The sequence below is a fragment of the Ahaetulla prasina genome, chromosome 3 (assembly GCF_028640845.1).
Source record: "Ahaetulla prasina isolate Xishuangbanna chromosome 3, ASM2864084v1, whole genome shotgun sequence".
In the NCBI taxonomy this organism is placed as follows: domain Eukaryota; kingdom Metazoa; phylum Chordata; class Lepidosauria; order Squamata; family Colubridae; genus Ahaetulla; species Ahaetulla prasina.
The window spans coordinates 179478358-179498978 of record NC_080541.1 but is presented as its reverse complement, the minus strand read 5'-3'; the positions used below and the strand labels follow the sequence as shown (position 1 = coordinate 179498978).

The 20621-nt window shown below is 37.8% G+C and overlaps 1 protein-coding gene across 1 annotated transcript in view; it reads right to left on the bottom strand.

The window, feature by feature from the left end:
• Nucleotides 1-75: 75 nt before the first annotated feature.
• Nucleotides 76-20621, bottom strand: part of EPS8L3 (EPS8 like 3) — a 33036-nt gene continuing 12490 nt past the window's right edge. The window contains exons 10-20 of the mRNA XM_058178076.1: nt 19964-20087; nt 17924-17988; nt 12106-12180; nt 9470-9618; nt 9007-9109; nt 8286-8317; nt 7323-7416; nt 5100-5219; nt 3910-3995; nt 3647-3779; nt 76-1680 (exon numbers count right to left, since the gene is read on the bottom strand). Coding sequence (XP_058034059.1) covers nt 3647-3779; nt 3910-3995; nt 5100-5219; nt 7323-7416; nt 8286-8317; nt 9007-9109; nt 9470-9618; nt 12106-12180; nt 17924-17988; nt 19964-20087 — 981 coding nt within the window. The 3' untranslated portion in view covers nt 76-1680. The remainder of the gene's footprint in view (nt 1681-3646; nt 3780-3909; nt 3996-5099; nt 5220-7322; nt 7417-8285; nt 8318-9006; nt 9110-9469; nt 9619-12105; nt 12181-17923; nt 17989-19963; nt 20088-20621) is intronic.

Here is a 20621-nt window from a genome sequence, read left to right as displayed (position 1 = left end):
TTTATCTCTATGTTTTAATGTAATTCACATGAATGTGCCTTTTATCTATGAAGAACTGCTTTCATGTGTGCTCAAAGCTGATTGGAGCTAAAATGAGAACAGCACAGAAGAAATATAAAAGGCTACTAATTTTATTTTGTGTTACATATGAGAAATATTTAAATAAAATGGATTAAACAAAATAATAAGTTAGATGAACACTAGTAGCATCTGAAAATTGTATTCTGATTTACTTAAAGTAGGTTCCTGAAAATTGAATCATTAGTCAACAGTCCAATATTTTTTGCAAACCCAAAATTTACAAGCTGTCAAATCCTGGGAATGATCTCACATGAATACACATGCACAATTTGGAATTAATTGAAACATCATTTCTTTCATAGAAGGGAAGTTCATTGATTATTTTTTAAACAATCACTTCATTTTTTCTGCCCAACTTCTCTCTATCGTGTTCTAGCATGAATCAGTGAAAATATTTCTAAACTGACAAATGGAGAAATTAAAGTAAACCTGATATATTCATATTCATAACACATTCATAAAATGGTATATTTCAACCAGTAAATACATTGAATCATTTTCTTCATTTCTAATCCAGAAGTGTGAAAGAGCGTCAGAAGGAATGAACAATCTAACTCTTCTATTTCCAAGCAAAATGTTCTTGTCCTAAACTATGTTTGTATATAATGATGAAAGTTGGAAAATAGGTGACATTATGAGGAGCCATGATGGCACAGTGGTTAGATGCAGTACTTCTGCTGACGGCTGGCTGCCTGCAGTTTGGCAGTTCAGATTCTCACCAGGCTCAAGGTTGACTCAGCCTTCCCTCCTTCCGAAATCAGTAAATTGACCCAGATTGTTGGGGGCAATATGTTGACTTGGAGAGAGTAAAGCACTGCGAAGTGGTATATAAGTCTATTATCCAAAAAGAATCTGATCTGTGAATATCTCTAAAATGGTTGGGATGAGGAAAAAAATTGGCTTGCTAGAGCCTTTTCATTAAGTGGATAATCTGCCAATCCTTGGGAAAAGATCAATTATTGTATTAATCTGTGTCTTAACCACAAATTTGGGGATGGAATACCTATTAATACAGTATAATAAATTTTTTTACACTTAATCTTTTGACCCCACTCCAATTATCCTCACTTGGAGAAGATAGATTATTTCCAAATCGGATTCATTATTCAGAACATCCTGGCTACCTTTTCCTGGTTATCTTTCAAAGATCTAAATGATCCATTTAAAATTCTATCCTTCACAAATATTTCCTTGATATAGTCTCTTTTCACACTCAAAAATTGATGAGGTGGTCTGTGATAAGTCTGGGCTGCAAGAATCAATGACCCCTGCAAACATCCCTGTCCCGAAAGCCATAGCCCAATAATAGAAGAGTGTGTCACCACTGTAATAACAGTCATTTACAGATGATCCTGAGATCATTCAAAAATGGTAAGCATGTTACTTGCTACAGCATTTACAGAAGCATCTTAAAGCCCTCTTGAAGGCTATTCTTAAACACAGCAATTAGAAACTAACTGGAAAATTAGTGGATTGAAGGTTACCGTGCAGCTAATAACATTTTCACTTGAGTTGTGCCAGTGACGCAGTGATGATCTCTTCAAAATAGATGATGGAATGGGTTGGGAGATCTGCAAAAGCTAATGCTGAGGACCATTACTGTGAATAGAAGCACAGAGATTAAACCCCAACTTAAATAAACTAGCAATTTAAAAAAAAAATTACACAGACTTCATGGAAAATTACAACGGGGTATGATTAATTTTATTTTGGTATTATGTGAGTTCAGAATTCACTATTCTGTAATTCCCCAATCTGTGGGGAAATCTGTCTTAAGTCATATCCCTTGAAGAGTTCAGGATCATGTATTGTATCTAAGTAAATATACTTTTATCCTCATAGCAATATTGTAGTGGGTGTGCTTAATAGTAGAGGCTAATATAAGGCCATTCAGTAAATTTCAAACAGAAGTAAGCACCCAAAATTCTACCTACCAATATATATAGTTGACCTGGAAAAATACTATATATGCCGCTTTGTCAGAACAATGAAAGTGTTACCTCTGAAGAAATATGTTAAGATTGTAGAGCACATTTTTGTGCTACAATTATTTAGATAGAAGTATCATTGACAGGAAGTACAATAGCAACGCCGACTCGAAAATACCTAAGATTGGATTCAAGCTGCCTCACTTCTTTTCTGTTTAACAGTCATTCTCTTGCAGCAATCTGCTTATAAAACATTGCCAGCAGAATATTACTCTTTGCTCCCTTGTGCTTATTGGGCAATTTTCCTTCACAATACTATCACATGAGTTTATGATATTAAGAGTAAGATGCTGGGAAATGAATGGTAAAAATGACCCAGTGTTAAATTATGCATTTGGTGTGACTATCTTATGATCTGCACGTAGGAGTGCATTTATAACTGAGCCTTGTTCTTTTAAATTACGCAACCAGATTTCCTTATAGATGAAATAAATGTATGTGCTAATTTATCATATCTTCCTTAGTTAAATATGAAAAAACAAGGAATAAGGAGTAATCTATAGGTGTAGAGTGATACCAAACCATCTTTGTAGCAATCTTTGGATGGTTAAACCAAACTTATTTACCCTGTTTCTCTTTCTATGTTTTAAGTAAAAATAAAAATAAAAAAACCTATCAGCTTTCTGCAGCACCATTCCCTGCTAGCCATCTGCAAGTCCTGAAAATGTGCTTGCATTTCTGGGCACAGGCTCTTGATTGTTGTTAATATGGTTATTTTACTTGCTGCTTGTTTAGTTTTTATCATAGGCCCTGCAAAGTACTTAATTTTTGTTACTTTTTTGAACTGCTCCTAGCTACCCAGAATTACTATGGTAAGATGTGTGACTACACAAATTGAATACTGAGTAATGAATATCTGTAGCTCAGGGTTGAAATGAGGGGTCCTTTGTGCTTTCTTCATTATCTAAACTAGCTAGCTAGTTGGCTAATGAAACATCTGTAAGAAAACAACCAAGCTCAGAGAGCAGCAAGGACTTCTCATAAATTGAAGGTATGAATGAATGAACAATAAATAAATAATTCCTGCTGTTCTGTGGGGTAAGTGGGAACCATCTGCTTATTGTTAAGGCAAACCTCTCTTTCAATTCCCATCCCCTACCAAAATGCTCCCAGAAAGAGTCAGTTGGCAGAAGGTCTCATCTGCCAAATCCCTGATGGGCTCTAGAGGCCAATTCCTTTTTGAATGGACATCTCCTGCCTACAATATCAATCAGATAAAAATCCGAAACAAGTCCTAACAACTAAAGCTTTAGTTGTTCCTTCATTCAGTGATGTCATTGAAAAAGAGCGGGAGACTAAATTCCAGTACAAAGCTACATTGACAATATGGTAGCATCAGTGGTGGGTTGCTCCCGGTTCGCCCTGGTTCGGATGAACGAGTAGTGGCAGTAGTGGGAGGCTCCGCCCACCCGCCCAGACGTCATCAAAAATGTTCTGCGCATGCACAGAAGTGTTGTGCACTACTGATAGTGAACCAGTAGTGCCGGGATTTGAATCCTACGACTGGCTAGCATACTGTATCTTTCAGCAGATATGCTGAGATTGATTCAATGATCAAGATTTAGACATTGTCTTACCTATGGTGGGGATTTAACTCCTGTAAGCATTGAAAATACTTTTCTTCCCTCTTCCGGGCAGGCCATTTTCAGTTCTTCTTGGCTCATCGACAGTAGCTGTCTACCATTTAAGATGCCAAGGGATTTAACTGTGCTGTTGAAATAACCAAAAGGTACATACATAGCCAAATGAGTCAAGGTTGGGGAAAACTGAAGAAGAAAGCAGGGTTGGACCTGATTCTATATATTGGATTTATTGGACTAGTTATTAAAGTGACACCTACATCTTGGAAAAACCTTTTGTCCTGAGCCAAACAGTGACTTCTGCTGGTGAGGAACTTGGCTGGATATCAGTGAAACCTGTTGAAACCTATATACAGAGATAATAGGAACAAGATGATTCAGAGGAAAAAAGATATTAATTAGTCAAACTTTTAAAGGCCTATTTAGAAATAAATGTAATTACAGTAAATAACACAACTGGGCTGGATCTCAATCTTATTTTCTAATAAATGGCTACAAATTTGAGGAACTGAAATTTCCCTTCTATTAGTCAATCAGAATAGAGCTGGAAGGGACTTGGAGGTCTTCTAGTCCAACCCCTGATCAAGCAGGAGACCCTATACCATTTCAGACAAGTGACTGTCCAATCCTTTCTTAAAAACCTCCAGTGATGAAGCACCTACAACTTCTGACAGCAAGCTGTTCCACCGGTTAATTGTCCTCCCTGTTAGTTTCAGTTCTAGTTCTCAGTGGGTGGTGGGTGTCAGTGGGTGTATGTGAAAATATAACTAATACAAATTTACAGTAATCTCAAATACCTAAGTGCTGCTGCTAGAAGCTTCAAGTATGTTGTCTATATCAGGGGTCTCCAACCTTGGAAACTTTAAGATTTGTGGACTTCAACTGCCAGAATCCCTCAGCCAGCAATTCTGGGAGTTGAAGTTCACAAGTCTTAAAGTTACTAAGGTTGGAGACCACTGGTCTATATTTAGCATAAGTCAGTTCTATACTTACACATCGGTACAGCAGATTGAGAATGTCTGCTTGTACTAAATTATCAATTTAATTTTTCAGTTTTAATTCCAAAAAACCTATGCAGTTGAGATAAGACTTCTTGCTATTCCTCCTCCATGAATTTTATGACACATCCAGCTAACTTTATGACACAATCAGAATTCAGGATAATTCATAAGCTGGATATCAAGAAGTATTAAGTATGTGAGCTTACAATGAGATCTAGCCAATGAGATCTATTCTCTCTGAAGAAAACAGTTGGTTCCAACAAAGTATGCAGAGATGCCCAATTTCCCAGATCGTTTTTCTGATTTTGTATCACATTGCCAATAGAGATCTGCTCCCTAGATATGTCTCAATTTTATACAGCAGGAAAGAAGTGATTATGTGAAAAAGCACCTAGCATAAAGCATCTGTCTCTGCAATGCCACATGACACAAAAGAAAATTATACCCACTTGCTCTGGATTATGTTCATTAGATGTCTGATTCTTAGATTCCAGAATATTATTAGGAATATAGCCTTTCTCCCCCCTGGCATTTCTGGCAAGCCACCATCTTTTTCTTTGGTCCAAAATCTAAAAAAATAGTAGAGTTCAAATTAACAGAATAAATAGTTGGATGGGATCTTCAACCCCCTGTTCAGGCAAGAAACCCTATACCACTTCAGACAAATGATTGTCCAATCTCTTCTTAAAAACTTCCAGTGTTGGAGCATTTACAACTTCTGGAGGCAAGTTGTTCCACTGATTAATTGTTCTGTCAGGAAATTTCTCCTTAATTCTAGGTTGCTTCTCTCCTTGATTAGTTTCCACCCATTGTTTCTTGTCCTGCCTTCAGGTGCTTTGCAGAATAGCTTGACTCCCTCTTCTTTATGGCAACCCCTTAGATATTGGAACACTGCTATCATGTCACTCCTATTCCTTCTTTTCATTAAAATAGACATACCCAATTCCAGTGATCGTTCTTTATGTTTTAGCCTCCAGTCCCCTCGTCAACTTTATTGCTCTTCTCCATACACTTTCTAGAGTCTCTTTCGTGGCAACCAAAACTGGACCAGTATACCAAGTGTGATCTTACCAAGGCATTATAGAGTAGTATTGAGATGTCATGTAATGTTTATTCTATCCCTCTGATAATGCAGCTGAGTACTGTGTTGGCTTTTCTGGGCAGTTGCAGTACACTGCTGGCTCATATTTAAGTTATTGTCCACTAGGACTCCTCTCACAATTACTACTATTGCTCCACCTATATTATATCTATGCATTTGGTTTTTCTTGCCTAAATACAGAACCTTACTTTTTTCACCATTGAATTTCATTTTGTTAGCTAGGGTTAGCGGTGAAATCTAATTTTTTTTAGATTCTTACTGGTTCTATGAGCATGGCTTGCTCATGGTGGGGCTTGGTGGGCATGGCAGGAGAAGGATATTGCAAAATCTCCATTCCCACCTCACTCTGGGGCCAGCCAGAGGTGGTATTTGCCAGTTCTCTGAACTACCCAAAATTTCCACAACCGGTTCTCCAAATTGCTCAAAATTTCTGCTACCAGTTCTCCAGAAGCAGTCAGAACCTGCTGGATTTCACCCCTGGCTATGGCTCAATGTTCAAGTCTATCAAGAGCATTCTATATCTTAAGCCTATCTTCTGGAGTGTTGGCTATTCCTGCCAGCTTGGTGTTGCCTGCAAATTTGATGAGTTCCCCATCTATTCCCTCATCTAAATAACTGATGAAGAAGATATGAGGAATTGATGAAGAAGACATGAGATATAACAGAAAAATATATATAACGTATGTTCTTCATCAATGTATCATTGATGAAAAGTATATGAGATAACTCTTGATAGTCTAAGGAATAGTGAATCTTATTAAAAAGAAAAGTGTTCAAGGTGTAGCTTTGTGGAATGTAGAAAAAATGAGCCCAATATTTTTGTTATTATTGTTGGGAAGTGTTGCTTAAGAATGCCAGGCACCATTTCTTGTTTTGGTTTTTTTTTTATTACATGTTTTTATTGTACTGTTGTTGCTGTGGGCTGCCTAGTCGGGTGGCCGGATATGTTTTCCAAATAAATACATAATTCCTGTGCCATTAATACAAGTTCAGAATAACTAGTGTGACCACCAAGTTTCATGATGCATGGCAATAAACATTAAGAAAATGTTGTTTTAGGGAAACTGTTGGGAAAAGGTTATGAAGAAAAGAATTTGGGTAAAAGGCATTCTAAGGTCTACAGAAATCCACATAACTTAACTTTACAGATTTGAAAATCTACACTGTTGCTTTCAGGTTCTAGCTCAAGAGCCTATGATAATCATTTGCAGCATTGATGACTTCTAGACAAAGATGGCTATTTCAGTCTTTAGTTCTGATTTTATGTAATGATGTGAACTAGCTAGATGCATTGTTTTCTATTAAGAATTATTATTAGAACTAACTTCTCTTTTCTGGATTTTTTTTTTTTTTTGGTGGTCTTTTATACAGCTTAGAACAAAATACTTTGGTATAATTTGCTCCCTTTCCTAGTCATGATTGGGCTGCAGTTGCTTTGATGGTGTTTATGTAAAGAAGCAAGATAGCTTTTGATCCCATACAGGAGCTTTGGTGGTGAAGAGGACTGTACTTGCCAAGAGACAAGCACTGAACTTGCCTATCTACTAAAGGAACAGATTTTCAGTCTTACCTCTAATAGGTCTCCTTTTCTTACAGTGAGCTCTTGGGAATTCCGTGCATTGAAATCACTTATGGCTTGTAAGAGTTGGGGAGGATTGGAAGCCCTGAAAAGGAAATGAATCTGCTCTTGAGAACAAAAGTCTGGGAGATGAGCAGCCTGTTCTTTCTTCTTCCTTGTGTATGTAAAAGACTCCCTTGAAAAGAGTTCGTCTCCTTGTCTCTACGTGGCCACATCCCTTGTGATGCAATGTCTACTAGATTCTGCCAAATGTGGGCAATACCCCTCTGCTGGGGTTGGCCTTGGCAGGATTTGAGTACCGTGACTCCCACTTCCCAAAGTTATCACACCTGGCAGCTGAGAATATTATGGATCACTTACGCACTAAAGCAGCTCTAGTGACAGGGTTCTGATACTTAGGATATGCCAATTTCAGAGAAGTAATCATGTTAATTTGTTGTAGCAAAAGCCACAAGATGGCATGTTAAAGATGAACATACTGATAAATACGTTAAAGAAAATTTTTGAAAGTTAATTTCAATAAAATTCAAAAGTATTGTATCTTGTTCTGTTTTGGTGGTATTTTTGTACTATGGTATTTTTGTACCGATATTTGTTCTTAAATATTTTAAACAACTATAAACCACCCAAAGTTTCTGGGAGCTGAGTAACATATATATTTAATTTATTATTATTGGCTCCTCCTCCTCTTCTTCTTCCTCCTCCTCCTCCTCCTCCTCGAATACTTTTGTCAGAATTTTAGCTACTCTTTAATTCTTAATTGTATTCCTGGCAGTGTAACTTGAATAGGTCTGCATGGGATGCAATTTCTAGAGTGAATTTGATGCACGGAAATTCTATGTGTCTGCCATTTTCTATTAGAGTCAAAATAATTTCTATGTGGTCACATACGTAAGTTTCATTCCCCAGGAATATTTCCTGTATATCAACTAAAAATCTGGTAAGAGAACATACCCATCTGACGAATTATTCTGGGTTCCATTTGCCTACAAAAAAATAATACAGCTTACTTTAAGTGAAATTAATCATAGGTACACATTAAACAATGTTTTAATAAATGAATGGCTTCAAATGTATGTAACAACAATAATGATATTTGCTTACATGTTTGAACTACATAGGAATCCACTATATTGGTAGTAGCAATAAAATTTATCTGCTGGAGAACTGCATTGTTAGTAATGCACTGTACATGATAGCAAACTTTACATTTTGATGGTATAGTAAGCTTTTTCTTTGCAGTTGCTAATTGACCTACTGATTTGCAAATTATGGCAGCCTGGTTCTCTCCAAATATGTTGGAGTTCAGCTCCCATAAGGCCTAGACAGCAATACTTGTGCTGCATCCATGAGTATCCATCCCAAGATACTGGGAGTTGCAGTTTTCCTTATCTGTAGGCACCAAGTACAGAACAGCTGAAATGTACAGATGGGCAGAAATATAATGATCATTTGATACATGAGTATTGCCATGAGAATTAACATTGCCCTTGAACAATATATGAAACTGTAAAAAAATCGGACTATTTGTGATGAATCTGTGCTGACCTTGTATAGAGCAGGCAAAATACTGGTTTTGCTTCAGAAGCTCATGGCCAGGCACCTACTCTCCATAACACATCTCTCTATTACTTCTGCTCTGCCTGTGGTTGCCTGCCATTCAGGAGTGACTCACCTGAGCCATATCGTTGGAGCTCCAAGTAGACCTGGGAGGAATCCATCCATCTGAAAATGTGGGTATATAGGGAGGGAAGGATTGTCCCTTTGGAAATTCTTCCCTGTGAGTAAGAAGACAACTTATTGAGTAATAAAAATTTGGAGCTACAATAGATCCAGATCATCAAGGTGTTTCCTTCAGAATTTGTGTTACAAATCCACTTGAATGATAGGGTTACTGAAAATTATCTAGTGAACAAAATGAAGGCTTAGCAGGGATTAACAGAAATAATTTCAATGAAGAAGAATCCTGCTAGATTTGACTCAAAATCCATGTTGCTATCTTTGGCAGTGGCTTTACATGATGCCAAAGGAATGGCTCTAGCTATGGTACATTATGCAATGGCTGGTATTCTCGTTTGACCTAGTTTCTTATCACATTATAGAAGCAAACCTATTGCACAAGGCTTGACAACTCTTACCTAGTCTTATTCCAAGCAGTTCCCAAATTCCTCCAAATAGTCTGCTCATCATATTTCAAGGAGCGGCTGAGCAAATTAATAGCTGCAGGTGTCAGCAAAGGTAAGACTACTGTAGAGGCCAAGTTCATCCTAGGACACCTGGATAAAATCTGAGAAGTGAGAATACATGTTATTTTCACTCATGACTATTAATCAAGCCTTCGAGGAACAGAAATGCAAGTGGAAGTCACGGGTTTATTGTTGCACATTCTTATGACCCAGGTTTTGATTCATTGAATGCTTCGAAATAGAGTTAAAGTTCTTATTGCTTAACATTCAGAAGGCACAGTATAGCTATGCTTTTTTTCTGTATACTGGAATGGTATACAATTCTATAATTGTATGGAATTTAGAAAAGGGAAAAACTGGATTAGAAATGCACTATGGTTAGAAATGGAGCATGAAGTTATCTGGATTATTTCCGGTATTCCATGAACTTGGCAGAGTAATTGCCTAATCCACACCCTCCCTGGAACCATCTACATAGATATGTTAAAGTGATTTCCACTTGTGTCTTTTTTTGTCTTTAGAGCAGGGGTGTCAAACTCAAGGCCCACGGGCTGGATCCAGCCCAGGGGATAGAATAGAATAGAATTTTATTGGCCAAGTGTGATTGGACACACAAGGAATTTGTCTTGGTGCATATGCTCTCAGTGTACATAAAAGAAGAGATACCTTCATCAAGGTACAACACTTAAAACATTTATGATAGTCATAGGGTAAAAATTTAACACTTAATGATACAACACTTAATGATAGTCATAGGGTACAAATAAGCAATCAGGAAACAATCAATATCAATACAAATCATAAGGATACCAGCAGCAAAGTTACAGTCATACAGTCATAAGTGGAAGGAGATAGTTAGAAGTGGAAGGATGCTTAGATCTGGCCTATGGGGCCACTCTGGATACAGTGAAGGACTGGCCCGTGGTGCCTCTACCAGTGAAAATGGATCCTGGGAGCTTGAGGCTCAGGCTGGGCGCTTGCCCACTGCTACCTAGAGCTCTGGACAGCCTGTGCCACTGTCCGTGGGTCCTCTGTATGGCCTAAGAGAGATGGCGAGGCTCCTCTGGAGGACAAGGGTTTGGCCCTCTACCTCGTCTCACCTTCCTCCTCTGGAGACAATGGATCCCCCCAGCCCTGCCCAGAACACTACAGGCTAGTGGTGGGTTTCCAAATTTTTTACTACCGGTTCTGTGGGTGTGGCTTGGTGGGTGTGGCTTGGTGGGTGTGGCAGGGGAAGGATACTGTAAAATCTCCATTCCCTCCTGATCAGCTGGGACCTGGGAGGCAGAGAATAGATGGGGGCGGGCCAGTCAGAATTTTTACTGCCGGTTCTCTGAACTACTCAAAATTTCCACTACCAGTTCTCCAAAACTGGTCAGAACCTGCTGAAACCCACCTTGCTAAAGGCCAGAGGTGGGTTTCAGCAGGTTCTGACCAGTTCTGGAGAACCGGTAGCAGAAATTTTGAGTAGTTCGGAGAACTGGTAGCAAAAATTCTGACTGGCCCCGCTCCCATCTATTCTCTGCCTCCCAAGTCCCAGCTGATCAGGAGGGAATGGAGATTTTACAGTATCCTTCCCCGGCCACACCCACCAAGCCACGCCTACCAAGCCTCACCACACCCATCAAGCCACATCCACAGAACCGGTAGTAAAAAAGTTTGAAACCCACCACTGCTACAGGTGCCCCTGACATGAGTGATGTCCATGCCCCCCAAGATCAAACACAACTCTGATGAGTCCCTGAATAAAATCGAGTTTGATACCCCTTCTTTAGAGATTTCTAATATGTCAGGAAATTTCTTCTCATCTAGCCTTTGATAACAGCTGCTTCCCATTTGTCATCTGTAGAAAATGAGGTATAAACAATGCTGGGAAACATGCAGAACACTTGCATTTTGATCCTGAATATTAGAAAATGTGATGGCTAGAGCAGGGCTCAGCAAACTTTTAAGCTTTGTTGGCTGCGGAACTCTGGGAGTTGAAGTCTACAAGTCTTAAAAGAGCCAAGTTTGCAGACCCCTGGGGTAGAGCATAGAAAACACCAATCAGAATTCTGGGATGCCTAATTGATTTAGGGGAAAAAAAATCTCTCATGATAACTACAGCACAGCCCAATACTATATGCACAAAGATGGACAAAGACAAAAATACCCACAATGAAAGAGATGGCTGTGAAGAAGATACAACTTGCAGAAATGACAAAATTGAATTGCTTGATTAATAACATAGGCAATAACTATATTTACAAAATATTGAAAACTTTTAATGGACTTTATAGTTCCTTTTAAGAAAGGAATACTAAAGAGGGGAAAAGTGGTAAAAAATTGTTTGCAATTGCTGCGAAGAAGATTGGAAGCTGTTTCTTAAATTTTCCCTTTTTTTCTTCTTTTCTTTATCTGTACTCTTCCTAGCACTTTCTTTTATTTTTTTCTACTTTCCTTCTAATTTTCTTGTTTATTTTTTAATGAAGTAAAAACTTTCAATAAAACTATATAAGGAAAAAATGCTCTCTATTTACAAATGAATCTTTTAAAAAAAGACCGTCATCAAAAACCTCTGGAATTTCTTGCCTGACTGCTGTACTCACAGTTCTTAGAGTGGAGAAGATGAGGCTGATCAATTCAGGAGCGCTTGGCTGTTGTATGGTTTGGTCAAGATTCCCCTGCAAAAAACAAACAAACAAAAAAACAAGCACAGTCTCATAATTATTATTTCTATTTTGAAAAACCAATTCACAGATTGAAGAAGGAGGGAAGTATACTATTAAGTAGACCACATCAGATTATGGGGTTATTTTGGTACTTCAAGATAATGTTGAGATAATGTTGACTCCTAGCGACTGCCTAGATTACTTCCTGCAATTTTGTTCGCTAAAGTTTGGAAGTGGTTTGCCATCACCTTCTTCCTTGAGGGGAGAGAAAGAGAAAGAGAAAGGGAGAGAGAGAGAGAGAGAAAGAGAGAGAGAGAGAGAGAGAGAGACCGGGTGGCCCAAGATGATGGGTGAACTGATGAATAATTTATTTATGAATTCTAAGGTGGGACTAGAATTCATGGTCTCCCAGTATCTACTTTTTTTTTTTTTTTTGTTTTACATTTATACCCCGCCCTTCTCCGAAGACTCAGGGCGGCTTACAGTGTATAAGGCAGTGGTTCCCAACCAGTGTGCCGCGGCACTAAGGGGTGCCGTGAGATCTTTTGAGGGTGCCGGGAACTTTTGAGCTACGGAGATTTTAAATATCTATTTCCTTATAAGGGTGCCGGGAACTTTTGAAAGGCTTTCCAAGGGTGCCTCAAACAAGAAAAGGTTGTGCCTCAAACAAGAAAAGGTTGGGAACCACTGGTATAAGGCAATAGTCTCATTCTATTTGTATATTTTTACAAAGTCAACTTATTGCCCCCCCAACAATCTGGGTCCTCATTTTACCTACCTTATAAAGGATGGAAGGCTGAGTCAACCTTGGGCCGGGCTCGAACCTGCAGTAATTGCAGGCTTTGTGTTCTTAATAACAGGCCTTACCAGCCTGAGCTAAACCGGCCCCTTTTAATGCCTAAATCACTACACCACTTAAGTAATGTTCCTATTAGGTAAATTTAAGTAAAGGATGGCACTAAAACAACTTTCCAAAACTTGATGCTTTCCATGTGGCTATATAGGCTGGGAATTCTGGGAACGTTAACGCCAGCCATTAGGTGGGTGCAAGAATGGAGAAGGAAGGTGGGCTAGGTTTGATTAGAATCTGGGCAAGGAACCTACAATGACCTGCCCTGGTATTGGTAAAGAGTTTGACCCTCTAATAATCCTATTGAACTTGCTTATTCAGCTAATGCTTAGTTCCTTTCTCAAAGAAAAACATGTAGGGTGGATTAAGAATGGGTGTGGGAAGCATATTTTCGACTGATACTTGGCTCTGGCCAGGACTCTGATTCTTACAAAAGAAGAAGGCAGACCTTATCCTGGTCCTTGGCTGGAGAGCAACCTAGTTACATATTGTGCTATGCCATCACATATTTTGGTTTAACACTGCACTTCTCAACAGTTTTTTTTTCATCTGTAGGCCTCTCCAAACCTTGTTTTCATCCTATCAACCCTGCCCCTCCTATCCAGGTCCCATTATTGGATACAGACAAAGGACAGTTACAGATGCATTTTCTGGAATATACTGTATAAGACAGAACTGCAGTAAACATACTTTACTTTTCTATGGCCCCACCAGCCACCCCATTACACGTTTTTCATCTGTGGCCTCCTTAAAATATCCTAGGGTGCCCAGGGGAAATCCCACAATCCTTGGTTGAGAACTGTGGTTCAACAAATGGCATGAACATAGATTATAAATCAGGGTCTGTTGTGTACTTGTGTAAACATAACCAATTATGATACATGTAACAAACCTTCAGTAAGCAAAACAAATTGGGTAATATATGTGCAACTCCAGCTGGTGAGTTACTACTGGCAACTTGGTCTCCTTTCTCCATCATCAGTAACACAATTTCAATTATTATATAGTTGGGAAGAAATGCCTGATGTTGGTCCAGGGAACCAAGAGCCAATGGGGACTGCTTCTTTCCTCTTTCTAGCAAGGCCATCAGCAAAGAAAAATGAACTTCCCCTTCACTAGAAGGAAATGCTGTTTTCAAGTGTTCATTTTTCAGCTCTTTTTCTTCCACTCCCCTTTCTTTATGGGAATTGTTCAGGAAACTCAGTTAACACAAAGATTAGGCTTACACAACATATGAACCCATAATTAAAAAACAAGAAAACATAAAAAACAAGAGGAAAACCTAATATGCACTAAATCCACCTAGGCCTTCTACAATTTCGTAAACAACAAACTTAAAAGACTCAAGATCATCCCACCACTAAAATGACCAAACAGGAAAGACTGTAATGATGAAACCGTTAAGGCCAACCTCTTCAACACATTCTTCAGTTCAGTCTTTGTAAACAGCAATAGCTCGTGCCCTTCATTTCCCAGTCGTACCACAACTACTCACAATGATCTACAACGTATCGATTTCACAGAAGATGCCATTGAAAAGGCACCATGCAACCTAAAACCATCTCTATCGATTGGCCCTGATGGATTATGTGCCTATTTCCTAAAGAAACTCTCAACCACCATAACAGAACCACTTAGCATAATCTACGAAATATCTTTCAGAACCAGCTCCTTACTTAACTTATGGTCACTAGCCACGATCATGCCTATCTTCAAAAAGGGTGTGACCCCAGCCTAGTTGATAATTACAGACCAATCTCATTATGTTGTGTCACCTGCAAAGCCATGGAAACAATCATAAACCAATCCATTACCCTCTACTTTGAGACTAACAACCTACTCTCAAGCAATCTGGCTTTAGAAAAAAATTGTCCTGCAATCTGCAACTATTCCACTGCAAAAACATATGGACTTCAAAACTCGACTAGGGTAAATCAATAGATGCAATTTATATAGACTTCTGTAAAGCCTTCGATTCAGTGGTATATGACAAGCTACTTCTAAAACTAAAATCTTATGGCATTTCCGGATTCCTGCATAAGTGGATAACTGTGTTTCTATCAAGCAGGCAGCAAATAGTCAAAATAAAGAATGCCTTATCTAACCCTGCACCTGTTAACAGTGTCCCCCAAGGCAGCATTTTAGGACCCACATTCTTTATACTTTATATAAATGACCTTTGCAATCATATTATAAGCAAGTTACCTGATGCCTCCCACCGACCCGTACGCTCTCACAGAGAGGGTCTTCTCAGGGTGCCGTCCGCCAAGCAATATCAGCTGGCGGCCACCAGGGGAAGGGCCTTCTCTGTTGGAGCACCTACCCTCTGGAACGAACTTCCCCCCAGTTTGCGCCAACTATATGACCTTCAGACCTTTCACCGTGAATTAAAAACTTATTTATTTATCCAAGCGGGACTGGCTTGATTTTTAAATTTTCAAATTTTTAATTTTTAGTAATTTTATATGGGGTATTTTAGTCTGGGTCAATTTGACGGTTTTAATTTGGCCATTATTGAATAAGTATTTTAATTGATATTTTAATCTTGTATATTTAATTGTTTTAACCTTGGCTGTACACCACCCTGAGTCCTTCGGGTGAAGGGCGGTATAAAAATTTAAATAAATAAATAACTAAATAAATAAATAACTAAATAAATAAATAAATAAATAAATAAGTATGTTCTCTTTGCGGACGATGTAAAACTATTCAACGCCACTGACAATGCTGCTCCTCTGCATAAAGACCTTGACTATGTGTCAGAATGGTCAAACAATTGGCAACTCCAAATCTCAACCAACAAATGCTCAGTCTTACACATTGGCCAAAAAAACCCAAAACAGATTGCAAAATACAAGCTGGACAGATACGACCTAACAGACGACCCTCACTGTCAAAGACCTTGAAGTACTCATCTCAAATGATCTTAGCGCCAGAGCTCACTGTAACAGCATTGTTAAAAAAGCATTAAGAGTTGTTAACCTAATTTTTGCACAGCTTCTTCTCCAGTAATATTGAACTGCAAACTAAGGCATACAAAACTTTTGCCAGACCAATTCTTGAATACAGCTCATCTGTCTGGAATCCACACTGCATATCGGACATTAATACGATTGAACAAGTCTAGAGATATTTCACAAGAAGAGTTCTCCACTCCTCTGCTCGCAACAAATTACCTTATATTACCTGACTCAAAATTTTGGGTTTAAACAACTTAGAACTTCGCCGTCTTCGGTCTGACCTAAGCACAGTACATAAAATCATCTGCTACAATGTCCTACCGGCCAATGAATACTTCAGCTTCAACCAAAACAATACAAGAGCACACAATAGATACAAACTCATGGTAAACCGATCCAAACTAGATTGCAGAAAATACGACTTCAGTAACAGAGTTGTCAATGCCTGGAATGCACTACCTGACTCTGTGGTTTTTTCCTCAAATCCTCAAAACTTTAACCTTGGACTGTCTACTGTAGACCTCACCCCATTCCTAAGAGGTCTGTAAGGGGTGTGCATAAGCGCACAGCCTGCCTACCATCCCGGTCCTAATATTTTCTTTTATTCATATCCTTTACACGTATTTATAATTACGTTTATACTTGTATCTGTCATAAAATACATGCTTGACAAAATAAATAAATTTAAAAAATAAAATAAATAATTAACTGCACGATGACTATCAAATTAATTTTATTTCTTGCTTAACGTATTGAACCGTTAATAAAACATACCAGCTAGATTTGGACAACAAACTAAAACAATCTCAGGTTAGTCTAGTGTATGACACAGATCTAACCATAGTATTGCTACCAGTAATTTTTTATTCCTTTCAATTTTTTTAGCAATAGAAACATAATACTATCAGATTAATAAAGAAAGGGGGAAATCTTATTCCTTCTGTTTGTTTCTCAGGACCAGATCCCTGCATCCAGCCATTTTAGCTGTCATGAGAAAAAAAAAGAAACAGTTAGAATGGGATAATTCAGATGTGAACAATCAAAATAGGAAAGAATATTGATGCCCCAACTTTGTGGAAGAACACAACTGTGGTAGTTATGAAATAAAGAAATAGGAGAAAATGACAGACGATAAAGATCAGATCACATTTAGGGTCTTGAGATCAAACTAAAGAAGGTTAAAAAAAATCAGAAAATTAATTTAGTGAGTGGCTTTTTACAATAGATAAGAGGTAAGGGGATTGATCTGTTTATGGATCAGAGGAAATGTTGAAAGATAATGTTTAGGAGCCTTTACTCTTTCCCAAAATGATCCCAATCTGGATTATTCCAGTTGTTTTCACTCGGGAATAATTCTAGCAACGCACGTTGGGAGATGGGGAAAGCTTCTGTTCCAAATTACACAGAGTACCAGTCTGAACTACTTTCCCCATCCTGTTTATCAGGTCTATTCAAGTTTGCAAGCATAGCTTTCCGATAAAGCATAGCCTTTATTTGGCCTTCCAATAAAGTCAGATCTGTATCATTTGTGCATCGTGCTTGAAAGCATAGATGTGCATAGAATTTTAATTGCGATTTAATTGAGGCTTTCTCTGGGAATCAATTCTTATCTGAAAAACTGGATTAAATACCAACATACCTCATACAGTACAGTTAGCTACTCCATAAACTTACATCTGGTGAATATATAGGTACATTTACAATCCTCCTCTAGTTTCCTAATTTCTTATCTGACTACCATAATTTTTCACTTACTTAAAATATTCCTACATTAATTCCACAGTGGCAATAAACAGCTACAACTAAACAGAATGGAGCTCTTTGTGCTGCTGCCCTAGATATTTTGTGTTGCGTGATTCATGAAGAGTTCTTTTCATAAGAAATGTAGCCAACTGTATTGGCAATAGAGAAATTTCTGCCAAGGTCAAACAAGTTGCAAACCTACCAGCAAATTGAAACTGTACTTGATCTTCTGGAAGCAATCTCCAAACTCAGATTCTGAGGGCAATGCTGCTAAACCAGAGAGAAACATTAGCAAAGTAATCCAGAAGATAAAAGAAAATAAGGTTATAGACAGGTATCTCCACATGCAGGAGATTCAGGTCTGATAGTGGTTGCACACTATGTTTTACACATAATGTTAAATAAACTAATTTAATTCCAACTTTCTTGCTTAGTGAAAAGGCAGTCTAAATTTGGAGATTTGCTATTGATGAAATCAGTGAAATATACAGTATAAAGCACACTTTTTTATACGCATAAATGGTTTATGCGTTTATGTGAAAACCTAAGATCTGCCATTTCAGCATTGAGAGAAACAAAGTCATAGGATTTAAATTGTGTGGACCTAGACAGTATGTTATAATCTAGATATTTTTTGTGGACCTTTTGATAAAAAAATGAATTTATGTTTATGGTTTTGAAAATTAGATACCATATATTATTTAAAAAGAGTCAGGATATAACGAGAGAGGGGGAAAAAAAGAGAGAGAGATCTGTTTATAATTGCTATTTTTATATGTTTATATATGTTTATAAGTGCTATACAAACATTGCAAGCCTCTTTATATTTTAGTTTTTTCTTTCATTTTTTTCTTTTTCTCTTTTGCTTTATTTCAGTTTATTTATTTATTTATTTATTTATTTATTTATTTAATCATATTTATATACCGCCCTATCTCCCGAAGGACTCAGGGCGGTTTACAGGCACTTAAAAAACACATAAACACATAAATACAATATAAAAACAATTAAAAAACTTATTCTATAAGCCCGTTTGTATTAGTCTTATTCTTGTTTAAAATTTTCAATACAATTGTTTAAAATTTTCAATAAAATCATATAGTAGATAACATTGTATGGCTCTTGAACACAATCTATTCAAATGTGAAATTGATGATCTAACAAAAATAGAACTTATCATTAAAATGTGTCTCCATAACAGAGGATTGGTGAACTAGGAAATCTTAAATGATGATGGGATACCTAAAAAAAGTGATCAAGGATTATATAATAATATTCAAGAAATTGAAAAACCAAACAGTCTGCATATAGCTCTAAAAGGATATAAATAGAGAGAACTGATGATAATAGGGGACATGAATTTCATTGTAGGCAAACACACATCTTTGTTGGCTCTTAAGTTAAACCTTCTCTAATGCGAGATGACTAGGATTTACCAGGCAAAAGAGTTTGAGATTGTGGTAGAAAATCAAAGCCATGAGTGAGTGAGTGAATGAATGAATGTTTGTAGAGATTCTCAGTCATTTAGGTCATGGTTGTCCCAAAGGTGCTTTTTCAGGAGGCAACTGGACTTTTTTGTTTTATCTTTGAAGATGTTTCACTTTTCATCCAAGAAGCTTCTTCAGCTCTGACTGAATGATGGGGAATGGAAGGATTTATAGTCCTTGGAGATAGCTGCTCATTTGCATCCTTTTTATCCAAATGCTTCAATGACCCTCTAAAAGGATGCAGATGACTAGCTGTCTGCAAGGAATATAAATCCTTCCATTCCCCACTATTCAGTCAGAGCTGAAGAAGCTTCTTGGATGAGAAGCAAAACATCTTCAAAAGACAAAACAAGAAAGTCCAGTTGCCTCTTGAAAAAGCACCTTTGGAATGAATGGATGAATGAATGAGGCAAAATCTATGATTAAGGAAGGAACTGAATTTCTAGGATTGTAATGTCCTAGGAGTTAGGTAATTCAGTAAAAATGATTGGCAGTAGAACTGTTCCCGACTAAATGCATATCCTATTCAAATGTCCAATGCCCACTATGAACTTCAGAGTAAAGAGTTTTTAGCATGTCTCATATTGCTTGTTCCTCTGTATCATTTTTCTCTTGTTCAGAATACTCTGACAAGAGACTGTTTCTTAAGGCAAAGAAAGTTTGGATTAGAATCAGTTTATTCCCCCGCCCGCCTTTATTTTCTATGAGATCATGGAAATTTAGAAATTTACTGGCTGCTGCTTTGGCGGTGTTACCTTGATTGTTATCACTTTCCTTTCCTTTTTTCTTTTTCTTTTTCTTCTTGTCACTCAGGGTGCCATTCTTCTGTAGTTTTCTTGCAAATGATTCTATATCATCCAGAACATGGTTCAGGATCTCCTGCTCACAACAGAGGAACAAGAATCCAATTCCAATACTGTATTATTGAAAACTTTTTTGGGAAAACCACTAACAGTCTACATTTTTCCTGCCATTCAGAGCAGTGGTGGGTTGGTACTGGTTCACTCCGGATTGGACGACCCAATAGTGGCAGTGGTGGGAGGCTCCACCCACCTGCCCGGATGTTTTTGTGCATGCACAGAAGTGTTGCGCATGAGCAGAAGTGTCATGTGCATGTGCAAGCCCACGAGCGAACCGGTAGTGACGGGTTTTGAAACCTGCCCCTGATTCAGAGATTTAGCATTTAGGTCATACTTTCAATTTTATGATAGTCTAATTTACTTCATTTGGTTCCTTGTCTAGAGCTGGGAAAAAACACTAATTAAGAAGTGAAATTAATTAGCTGTACAGAGACATCTTCTCTCATTTACATGTTATTGATCTCCAGATCAAAGTATCTCTTATTCTGGCTTGCAATCCTGGCTTCTAGCTAAATGTTTTCCTTTACCATAGTTTGTTACTATCTTTCCAGAC